This window comes from Balaenoptera acutorostrata, chromosome 8 (assembly GCF_949987535.1).
Source record: "Balaenoptera acutorostrata chromosome 8, mBalAcu1.1, whole genome shotgun sequence".
In the NCBI taxonomy this organism is placed as follows: Eukaryota; Metazoa; Chordata; class Mammalia; order Artiodactyla; family Balaenopteridae; genus Balaenoptera; species Balaenoptera acutorostrata.
In genome coordinates, this window is record NC_080071.1 from 86,465,492 (window position 1) to 86,477,634 (window position 12,143).

The window sequence follows — 12,143 nt, forward strand, 5'->3', positions numbered from 1 at the left end:
TTGCTGGTCCTCAAGATGTGTCAACCTGCGAGAAAACCACCAAATTCGGTCACTGTAGCATCTACTCTTCAGTTCAAACCAACATATTGACCTCTGTGCTTGCCCTTTGAAGGCCATTTTAAGGTCTGGATCTTTTTGCCAACCTCATCCAGGCCACAGAACTACTGGGCACTGTGATGTGACTCACATCCCTGGAAATAAACTTAAATTGTTTAACAAGAAACAAATTTTTAAGCCATTTTCAGTTGATATAACATATAGAAATTACGTCTGTAATAGTCAGACTTCTTTTGGTTGCAAGTGACAGAAACTCAGTTTGAACCAGTTTAAATGAAAACGATGGTTGATTGGAAGAATGCTGGGGTGGGGGTGGGGGGAGCAGTGCTTATGCAATGGATGGAGTGAGGGCTGCTCCAGGGAACTCAAGAGTCTGGGACCAAGGATCTGATGCTCCCAACATGCTCTGTTTGCATCTCTCTAGGTAACAGCTTCATTTTCTCAGGCCTTCCCATGTGATGAAGAACATGGCAGTAGGCTGCTCTGGAGTCTCATTTTACAATGAACTGACCACACTTCAACAGAAAAATCCCAGGGAAAGACTTTCATTGGCTCAGCTTGGATCACATGCCTACCCTGGACCAATCACTTGTCAGAAGGATGGGGCAATATTGGTCCAGATTGGGCTGTAATGCCCATTCCTGTGGTCAGGGGTGGGGGTGTGGGGTGCATTTCTAGAAGGGAGGGGATGCTGGGCAAATCCTGCTCTTCAGGCAAATGCACTTGTATGTGACCAATCCTGATCGTGAGGCAAATGCACTTGTAAGAAAAAGCAAAGCAGGAGTGGTGTTTTTGTTTTTGTTTTTTTCTTTGGCAGTGTTGCGCAGCATGAGGGATCTTAGTTCCCTGACCAGGGATTGAAACCCATGTCCCCAGCAGTGGAAGGGCAGAGTCCTAACCACTGGACCACCAGGGAATTCCCTGGAGTGGTTTTTATTGTAGTTAAGAGCCTAGGGTTCAAAGGCACAAGGTCTTGTGTTCAGTTCTGGTTCTACCACTCCCTAGCTATGTGAATTTGGAGGAATTTCTTAACCTCTTTGTGTTATTCATCTTGTCAAAGACAAAACCTGGACAAGGAGGTTGATTTTATTCAGGCTATTGCAATAGGTAGAGCACACCAGGTCAGACATCAGAGTGTCTCCACACGGTGGTTTTACCTTGGACTCGTAGAGGGAGGGCTAGAGAGGTTACAAGTAGGATGACTTACAGTTGGGATGATTTTGCCATCAGGGGAAAGCTCAGTCAATTAGCTGAACAGGACATGCTTATCTCTGTATCTAACTAGTTTCAGGGGGGCACAAACAGTTCTTAGCTAATCAACCACGAGACAAAGAAAAGGAATTTGGAAGGTCTGTGTCTGGCCTGGTGAGCAGGTTCAAGCAAAAGGGGAAAGGTCTATGTTTGGCCTTGTCACAGGTAAACAAGAGCATCATCCATGAATCTTATAGGAGTCACGAGAAGAGTGGATGATGAGCCTTATCTAAGTCACAAGAGGAAGGGTAGTTCTTTTTGGTAAGCCCCTTCCCAGAACACAAAAGGGTGGGGGGATTTCTTAACCATCACTGTTTCCCAGGAGCAGAGGGCTCAGGTAAAGTACAACACTGTTAATCTGTAAACCCCTGAAAATATTACCCATCTCATAGATGTGGTGTGAGGATTAAATACAAGTGGGCACTCACTGGGTTGCCATATTTAGCAAATAAAAATACAGGAAATATAATGTCCTATATGCACAATAAAATAAGGCAATATTTGGGATATACTTAAACTAAAAACTTATCTGAAATTAAAACTTAATTGGTTGTCCTGTATTTTGTCTGGCAATCCCTGGCACACAGTGAGTTGACGATAGATGTGAACTTTTATCATTATGAATTGAGAGGTTTATTTTCAATTCATATTACCTGGACAGGGTGTCTCTTCCTGCTAAATACAACCTTTCTTTGAAAACACTCTCAGATCTCAAAAGAGCACTGGCAGGCCTGGGGCCTGGGGAGATGGTCACAGGCCATTTTAGGGCTTCTTCAAAGGCAAGCATATCTACCTTCTCCATGCCCTCTTCCCTGTCTCTGGCCTTGGTGGTCTCCACCTTCTTGGAAGCATGGAGATGGAAACATGGAGATCTGGTCCTCGATGCCGGGTGGGGAGAGATTTTCTCCATCTCTAGCCAACTCCGCAGCCTCCAGCCCAGAGTTGGGCGACTCGCAGGTGCTCTTTCAGTGCTGCTGAACTTCAGGTCAAAAGCACCACGTGCAAGGAGAGATTTGTGCTCCTGTTTTACTTTTAAAAACCACATTTCACGTGCGGGAAAGAAAGTTTCTCTAAAATCCCTGGAAACTGCTACAGTGGGGTGGAACCCTGGTGCCTGGAGCATTAAGGCAGATCTTCGGCTACATTTTTGGTTCTGAATTGACCCTGGGTCGCTCCTGTAAAATGGGAATAACGACGCCTATCTTTTTCCGCGCACACCACACTGTAATCTCTTGATGGTTTTGTTTCCAGCCTGGTCGGGCTCATCCCCAGAGCCAGGCACAACGCCAGGCGCAGTATTTGTGGAAATTAACCAATGGGAAGTTGTGGAGAGGAGGACGGGTGACGCGGACCTGCATCGTGCAACCCGCAGCGGACTCTGAACTGCGAGCCCCGACTTCACTTCCGCCGCCTGGAAGCCCCGGGGCTTAGCCCCCTAGGCTCCGCCGTTTGTCCCAGGATGCTCCGCGCAGGTCGCGTCCGGTGATTGGCTGCGCTGCTCCACGTGGTGCCAGGCAGGCGGCGGCGGTTGCCGGGGCGACGGCTGGACAAGGGGCGGCCGGGCAGGAAAGGAGCGTGTGCCCGCGTCAGAGCAGCAGGTAAGCTCGTCCCCCGACGCGGCCGGGCCACCCCCCAGCCCGCTGTCCCAGGGCGGGGAGGAGTGGTGATGGGCCAGAGGGCCGAGGCTCTGCTGAGCCCTCTCCCCAGAGGAAAACTCCGACGCGCCAACTCAGCAGCCGCTGCCGGATGACCCCGCTTTTCGACTGCTGTCCTGGACTTTGTGGGCCCGAGGCGGCTGCCTGGATATCCCGAGGACAGGCCCAGCTGCTTCCCACAAGTAGTCCCTGATCTTTGCTTCAGTGAGCCACGCTTGAAGGGGGCTCCATGTCGTCCAGCTGGGGAGTGGCGGCACGAGAGGGTGGCCTGGGGCTTTTAGATCCATTCCTTCCGTTATCTCCATCAGCTAACCGCTCTCCCCAAGCACCCAGGTTGAGTCCAGACTTCATCCAGTCTAAGCAAAAACAGGATGCTTCCTATTCAAATTCGTCTTCCAGACAAATCGCGTAGTCTTCCCCTTATTCAACCAGCTCGTAGGCCCTAAATCCCTATTATATGGAAATCAGAAGCTGCCACTGCAACCCTCAAGAGTGACTGAAGAAGTTTTCTCTAGTTTTTGCATAAAGTAAAGCCGTGGTTCTCAAACTTGAACGTGCATAAAAGTCATCGGGAGAGATTGTTTAAAACAATTTCTGGGCATTGTGTTCAGTAAGATCAGAGTGATGCTAGGAATTTTCATTTTCACAAGCATCCCAGGTGATTCTGATTGAGGTGGTCCAAACTTTGGGGTAATACTGTGTAGTGGTTAATATCAGTCTGGATTTAAATTCCCACTTTGTTACTTACTAGTTGAGTTACTGGGAGCACCTTAACCTCCCTGAGCCTCAGCTGCCTCATCTGTAAAAGGAGAATATAAATCATATTCATCGTTCAGGTTTATTGTGAAAATTAAATGCGAAGCATTTTGCATGGCATACCATAAGCCCTCAATAAGTGAACTTATTATGATATAAAAGTGTACAGAAAATTCTGTAATTTTTAAGAATGTCAGAGTAATAGAATACCCAACGATGGCTCACATTCACTGACAGATGATCATAGCAGAATCTTATTCAAAAGATGGTCATGAAGAACTTCTCTGGTGAAGTGATGTTTATAAGCACAGGGCTTAGCCAGGTGAAGAAAGAGAGGGGAAGAGTGTTGCAGGCAGAGAGAACAATATGTGCAAAGGCCCTGAGGTAGGAAGGAGCTTGAGTTCTCAAAACAACAAAGTTTTCTTGTTCCAGGGCCTTCAAAATGCTTTTCCCTCTGCTTGGGCTTCATTTATTTATCACATGTCTTGGGTGCCTACCAGGCACTCTGCTAGGTTCTAGAGATACAAACTTTAAATACAGCTGCCTGCCTTTTTAAATAGGGTAATAAGTATAACAGTAGAAGTAAATGTAGGATATAGAGGTACCCCAGAGGAGAGAGAATTGCCTTGATGGGGAAGGAAGGAGAGGGGTTCCTGGAAGACTTTGTGAAGGAGGTCAAGCCCTGACTGAGTATGATGTGTCAAGTTTGCCCACGAGGTGAAGAAGAGTACATCCAAGGGCTTAGAATCATGAAAGAGCATTTTGTAAGGGGGAATGGCCGGGAGTTCAGTATTACTGGGGCCTCACATGGGGAAGTAAGAATGGAGCCGGCACAGGGACAGGGACAGGGGGTGGTGGTTGGTCCAGAAGAAGGCTGGAGAGGTGGGTGGTCCTCAGACAGTAGCTGTCTTTCTCCTCACACCTTGTGTAACTGGCAGGCAGAGTGTCCTGCTTACTCCTCATTGCTACTTCCCCGTCACCCGCTACCCCCCCACCTTTGAAGTCCATGCCGTGGGCTTTACCACAGTTGTTTCCCTTGAAGACTGCAGTGCCTGGCTCACCGTCTACGTCTCCACCTCCTCTGCTTCATTTTGAGGGGTTTCAGAATCCTGGCTGCACAAGTTTCTTTGTCCTCCTTACTTATAGGCATCTTTTTCCTCCATCCTCATTTGCCCACTTCTGCTGTCATGAGCTTTTTATTACTGCACCACCTTCAAAATCTTGATTTGAAGTACTCATCCCACTCTCTGAGCACCACCTTCTATCTTTCAAGCTCGCTTTGATGTGCCTCTGAAGTAGGTCTTTTTTTTTTTTTTTTTTTTTTTTAAATTTATTTATTTATTTATTTTTGCTGTGTTGGGTCTTCGTTTCTGTGCGAGGGCTTTCTCCATTTGCGGCGAGCGGGGGCCACCCTTCATCACGGCGCGCGGGCCTCTCACTATCACGGCCTCCCTCACTGCGGAGCACAGGCTCCAGACGCGCAGGCTCAGTAATTGTGGCGCACGGGCTTAGTTGCTCCGCGACACGTGGGATCCTCCCAGACCAGGGCCCGAACCCGCGTCCCCCTGCATTAGCAGGCAGATTCTCAACCACTGCGCCACCAGGGAAGCCCTGAAGTAGGTCTTTGACCCCATTACTTTTTCACTGCCTTACAACCCCCTTATGCACCTTCCCTCCCCCCATCTTTAACGTAGCTTAACTTCAATGTTCCATCGCTGTTATGCTTGTTTTCTCTTTCCCCTCTCCTGCAAAAGCCTCACCCTGTTAACCTAACTCAGACAGCTGAAAGTGGCTGGAGAAAAGTGCAAAATGGTGCAGACTGGTTCTGTTTGGGATTCAAGTCCATGTATCTTTTTTTTTTTTAATATTATTTATCTATCTATTTGGCTGTGTCGGGTCTTAGTTGCGGCACACAGGATCTTTGTTGCGGCATGGGGGGGGGGGGTCCTTCGTTGTGGCGCGCAGGCTCCAGAGTGCGCCGGCTCAGTAGTTGCGGCGCACGCGCTCTCTAGTTGTGGCATGCGGGCTCCAGAGTGCACGAGCTCAGTAGTTGCGGCGCACGCGTGCTCTCTTTGTGGCGTGCGGGCTCCAGAGTGCGCAGGCTCAGTAGTTGCAGAGCGCGGGCTTAGTTGTCCCACGGCAGGTCCGCAACCTTTTTGGCACCAGGGACCGGGTTTGTGGAAGACAGTTTTTCCATGGATGGGGTGGGGGATGGTTCAGGCGGTAATGCCAGCGATGGGAAACAGCAGATGAAGCTTCGCTCACTTGCCTGCCGCTCACCTGCTGCTCACCTCCTGCTGTGCAGCCCGATTCCTAACAGGACACGGACTGGTACCGGTCTGTGGCCCAGGGGTTGGGGGCCCCTGCCCCACAGCATGTGGGATCTTAGTTCCCTGACCAGGGATTGAACCCATGTCCCCTGCATTGGAAGGCAGATTCTTAACTACTGGACCACCAAGGAAGTCCCTCAAGTCCACGTATCTTTTTTTGTTGTTGTTGTTTGTTTGTTTGTTTATACTGCAGGTTCCTATTAGTCATCAATTTTATACACATCAGTGTATACATGTCAATCCCAATCGCCCAATTCAGCACACCACCATCCCCACCCCACCGCGGTTATCCCCCCTTGGTGTCCATACGTTTGTTCTCTACATCTGTGTCTCAACTTCTGCCCTGCAAACTGGTTCATCTGTACCATTTTTCTAGGTTCCACATACATGCGTTAATATACGATATTTGTTTTTCTCTTTCTGACTTACTTCACTCTGTATGACAGTCTCTAGATCCATCCACATCTCAACAAATGACTCAATTTCGTTCTTTTTTATGGCTGAGTAATGTTCCATTGTATATATGTACCACAACTTCTTTATCCATTCGTCTGTCGATGGGCATTTAGGTGGCTTCCATGACCTGGCTATTGTAAATAGTGCTGCAATGAACATTGGGGTGCATGTGTCTTTTTGAATTATGGTTTTCTCTGGGTATATGCCCAGTAGTGGGATTGCTTGGTCATATGGTAATTCTATTTTTAGTTTTTTAAAGAACCTCCATACTGTTCTCCATAGTGGCTGTATCAATTTACATTCCCACCAACAGTGCAAGAGGGTTCCCTTTTCTCCACACCCTCTCCAGCTTTTGTTGTTTGTAGATTTTCTGGTGATGCCCATTCTAACTGGTGTGAGGTGATACCTCATTGTAGTTTTGATTTGCATTTCTCTAATAATTAGTGATGTTGGGCAGCTTTTCATGTGCTTCTTGGCCATCTGTATGTCTTCTTTGGAGAAATGTCTATTTAGAGTCCATGTATCTTAAGCAGACTCTCAATACTGGAAATCCTGCCGTGTTTCCATAGTTGATTTGGTTCCCACCTTCCCTTCTCTTCAAACTACCAACTTGCTTCTTGCTCTCAGCTGATGACCTTGTTTCTTGTTTTGCTTCTCATCACTAAATCTGTCCATTTCTTTGGTCACTACCCATATCCTCTGCCATCCCTCTGTGTCAGGAGATGTCCTGTCCCCATCCCTGTGTGAGGCCCGGCCCTCATTGGACACTGGCCGCATCAAGGACATTGCTTCCTTAACCATCTCCTCTCTCTCCTGCCTCATCCATTTTTCCTTTTCTAACTGGGTCACTCCTATCAACGTACAGACACGCTGCTTACAACATCTTCCTTCTTAAAAAAAACCTCCCATCTCTTTCCAGCCGCCATGCCATCTCTCCTCTCCTTTTTGTCTCTCCCTCCTTACTTCCCTTTCTCTCTTTAACCCTTTCCAGTCAGGCACATGTCCTCACTGCTCTCTCAAGGTCACAATCAAACTCCATTTTGCCAAATCCAGGGATTAGTTCACCTGTCCTCATCTCCCTTAGCCACACAGGCGCAGTCGACGTGGGAAGCACCTTCACTGGGCTTCCAGAGTGTCACGGTGTCCTGGTCGTGTCTCCCAGCAAGTCTCTGTTCTTGCTTAGTCTGCCCTCTCGCTGACCGCACAGTACCGAGGGCCCCGGGGCTCAGCCTGGGCCTGTGCTCCTCTCCAGCTGCGCTTTCTCCCCGGCGTGGGGGTCACGTCAGTCACCGTGCCCATCTGCCGAGCCGCCGTCTTTGTGCGGACGACTTCCAAACGCTCCTCCCCAAACCGCGCTGCTCCCTTCACTCCATCAGCCTTCTCAGCGCCCCCACTTGAATGTCCGCTCTGCATCTCAGATTTAGGGCCGGAGCAGAACTCTTTTTTTTTTTTTTTTTTTTTTAATTGAGGATCTTGAATCAGATGCGTATGTTTGATTGATTGATTGATTGATTGATTTTGGCTGTGTTGGGTCTTCGTTTCTGTGCGAGGGCTTTCTCCAGTTGTGGCAAGCGGGGGCCACTCTTCATCGCGATGCGCGGGCCTCTCACCGTCGCGGCCTCTCTCGTTGCGGAGCACAGGCTCCAGACGCGCAGGCTCAGCAGTTGTGGCTCACGGGCCCAGCCGCTCTGCGGCATGTGGGATCTTCCCAGGCCAGGGCTCGAACCCGTGTCCCCTGCATTAGCAGGCAGATTCTCAACCACTGCGCCACCTGGGAAGCCCCCGGAGCAGAACTCTTGATTTAGCTCTCAGACCATCCCTCCCCAGTTTCCCCAGATCGGTGAGTGGCTTACTCTTCACCCAACTGCTCAGGCCCCAGGTGTCGCCCTTCACCTTGTCCCCTCACGCGCCACATCCAGCCCCTCAGCAGCCGGCCACCTCTGCCTTTACACCTGGAACCAGGACACTTCACACGGTTCCTGTCGCTCGTCCGATCTCCCCTTATCACCCGTTTCCTCTCATGGGGCCCGGCAGACATGGCGCTCCTTACCAGACGTGAGCCAGGTCGGGTCAGCCCCCTCCCGGCCTCCCGTTGTGCCCGGCTAACGGCCCGGCCAGTCACCTACACGAGTCCTACTGGTCTGGGCCCTGGCACCTCGTTGCCTCCATGGTCTGCCTGCTCTTCTGCCCTAGCGGCACCCCTACCCCAGCACCCGAAGCCTTAGCACTTGCAAATCCCTCTGCCCGGGTCTGGGAAGTGCCTGCTCTCTCACATCTCTGCTCACCACTCCTGTTCCCAGGGAGGCCTTCTCTGACCACCCTTTCTTTTTTTTTCTTTTTATATTTTGGCTGCATTGGGTCTTCACTGCTGCATGTGTTGCTGTGCGCGGGCTTTCTCTAGTTGTGGCGAGCGGGAGCTACTCCTCGTTGCGGTGCGCGGGCTTCTCATTGCGGTGGCTTCTCTTGTTGCAGAGCACGGGCTCTAGGCGCGCGGGCTTCAGTAGTTGCAGTGTCTGGGCTCAGTAGTTGTGGCTCGCTGGCTCTAGAGCGCAGGCTCGGCAGTTGTGGCGCACAGGTTTAGTTGCTCTGCGGCATGTGGGATCTTCCCTGACCAGGGATCGAACCCATCTCCCCTGCATTGTTAGGCAGATTCTTTACCACTGGACCACCAGGGAAGTCCCCTGACCACCCTTTCTAAAATGTGCCCAGACCCCTCTCCTCCACGCTCTGTCTCCTTCCTTGCCTTATTTTCTTCATACCTGAAATTCTTTCCATTCACTCAGTAAGTAATTTTGAGCACCCACAGTGTGCCAGGCACTGGTCCAGGCACTGGGGATGCCAAGTGAGCGCGTGTCTTCCTCGTGGAATCTGTACCCCAGGGTGGGAACGACAGTGAGCTGATATGTTAATGGAAGGATGTTCCTGTCAGGGGGTGCTTAGTGCTGCTGAGAAAGGTAAAGCAGGAGAAAGGGTAGGAAGTGACCAGGGGGCTGGCTCCTTAGGGAGGGTGGTCAGGGCAAGGCTCTGAGGGGGTGACTCTGAAGCAGAGATCTGAGTGAGACGTGGATGCCTGGAGGAGGGGCCACGAGGCAGACGGGGCAGTGAAAGCAGAGCCCTCAGGGAGGGCAGGCATGTGCAGGGCGCGTCCCGCAGGTGTGCACTAGAAGTGCATGGTGGCCCACGTGGCTCAAGCCTATAGAACAAAAGGAAGAGTGTTGGAGGCCAAGTGGTGTAGGCTTTGAGATGAGAGTTGGGCCGAAGGAGTCTGGCCTTCATCTGGAGGTGGAACCACGGGAGGGTCGAAAACAGGAGGGGAAAGATCACTTGTTGTAGCTTAGACATTGGAGTGAGGTGGAGAGGGAGGTGATGGGAGGTGGTGAGGAGGGACCTTGGGAGAGACGAAGTCACAAGACAGTGACGGGGAGACAGAGAGAATGAAAAGGGGGAGATTTCTAAATTTCGTCTTCTGGACTTGTGTTCAAATATTTCAAATTGAATGCACTGTTATGGGCAGAAAAATGTAAGGTTACAGAATCATGCATTCTTTTTTTTTTTTTTAATACTTATTTATTTATTTGGTTGCACTGGCTCTTAGTTGCGGCTCAAGGGCTCCTTAGTTGTGGCATGTGAACTTTTAGTCTCTTGGTTGCAGCATGCACGTGGGATCTAGTTCCCTGACCAGGGATTGAACCTGGGCCGCCCTGCGTTGGGAGCGTGGAGTCTTAACCACTGGACCCCCAGGGAAGTCCCCAATCATGCATTCTTAGAACTAGAAGAGATCTGATAAATTCTCCATTTTATTTTACAGATAGAAACAGGTTCCAGTCATTTGCCCCAGATCAGGTGCCAGTGAATGGCAGAGTTAACATTAGAGCCCAGGCTTTGTAATTCCTCTGAGGTTATGGGCAAGCAGCCCGGGGGAGGAGACTGGGAGTGGGGTCCAGGGAATGGCTGCTTTGGGTACACCTTGGGGAGGGGTGGCAGGAAGAGAAGAAAGAATTACTTTAAAAAAGTTCACAACATTTTATTTATTTAAGTGTTTTGAAAATATAAAAGATGTTGGGCATTCTTGCACTTCATTTTTAAAAAACTGACCTAATAAATTCTCTGGTGTGTGAACCTTGTGTTAACAGTTGTGTAAAGGCACACCACCTCCTCTTCTGGTAGCGTAAGGCTGAATGATTATGGACTTTGTGTGACAGTAAAGATTTCTTCTAAATAGTACCTGATATCTTTTTGTGACTGTTTAATTTTTTTTTTTTTGCATTTTTTAGAAACTTTTTATTTTGTATTTTTTTATTGGAGAATAGTTGATTTACAGTGTTGTGTTAGTTTCAGGTGTACAGCAAAGTGAAGCAGTTATACATATGCATGTATCCACTCTTTTTTTAGATTCTTTTCCCATATAAGTCATTACAGAGTATTGAGTAGAGTTCCCTGTGCTATTCAGTAGATCCTTATTAGTTATCTATTTTATATATAGTATTGTGTATATGTCAATCCCAATCTTCCAATTTATCCCTCCCCCCACTTTCCCTCCTGGTAACCATAAGTTTGTTTTCTACATCTGTGACTCTGTTTCTGGGTTTAATGTTTTTTACTTGGAAGCAGAGCGAGGGATTAGTGACTCTGTGTTTTTTCCATCAGACTAATTCTAGTGCGTATCCTTTCTTAAAGTAAATGAATTGACTTTATCATTAAACTCTATTTTGTTCTAAATACACTTCGTGCTCTTGACTGTTTGAATTACACATACCACATGATAGCACGTTAGAAAACTCTAAATAAGAAAAATAATCTTACGCACTCTCACCAGCAATCCTTGACTGTCTCATTTATACCACCCTCCAGTCCTTGATCACATTCATTTTAAGTAGTTGTCATAGAAGAGAGAATTACTTTTGACTTTAGCCACTGTATTTCCTAGTGCTACTGTAATAAATTACCATAAATTTAGCGGCTTAAAACGACACAGATTTATTGTCTTACAGTTCTGGAGGTCAGAAGGCTGAAATGGGTCTCACTGGACTAAACTCAGGGTGTTGGCAGGGCTTGTTCCCCTCTGGATGCTCCAGAGGAGAATCAGTTTATTGCCTTTCCCAGGTTCTAGAAGCCGCCTGCATTCCTTGGCTCCTGGCCCTTCCTCCATCTTCAAGGCCAGCAACGGCGGGTTGAGTCTGTCTCCCACTGCATCACTCTGATGCTAGCCTTCCTGCTTCCCTCTTTCCCTGATGAGGACCCCTGTGATTATGTTGGGTCCACCAGATAATCCAGGCTACTCTCCCTATTTTAAGGTCAGCTGATCAGCAACCTTAATTCCATCTGTAGCCTTAATCCACCCCTTCTATGCAACCTAATATTTTCACAGGTTCTGGGGATTAGGACATGGGGGCCATTATTCTGCCCACTCCAGCTATCTTTTTGTTATTTTACAGATAGTTGAAATGATAGCCTTTGTCTTATGTTTTTGCCTTGCAGAGATTTTTGCGGTGAGAATTAACAGTAACGGTTCAATATGGGGGACATTCTGGCTGATGAATCAGAATTACTTGGACTAGTGAACGAGGTATGTTTTACAAAACACAGGTCACAGAAAAAGATCTTGAAAACTTGTAAAGCTTGTATTGTACAATGCAGC

The 12,143-nt window shown here is 48.6% G+C and overlaps 1 protein-coding gene across 4 annotated transcripts in view; it reads left to right on the forward strand.

The window, feature by feature from the left end:
• Nucleotides 1-2,744: 2,744 nt before the first annotated feature.
• ARMC9 (armadillo repeat containing 9) overlaps nt 2,745-12,143 on the forward strand; it is a 155,966-nt gene continuing 146,567 nt past the window's right edge. For 3 of the 4 annotated variants that reach the window (XM_057551075.1, XM_007184710.3, XM_007184712.3), the window contains exons 1-2: nt 2,746-2,906; nt 11,984-12,071. In XM_057551075.1, coding sequence (XP_057407058.1) covers nt 12,021-12,071 — 51 coding nt within the window. In that variant the 5' untranslated portion in view covers nt 2,746-2,906; nt 11,984-12,020. Of the gene's footprint in view, nt 2,907-11,983; nt 12,072-12,143 lie in introns of all 4 variants that reach the window. The other variant, XM_057551074.1, reaches the window with a different exon arrangement.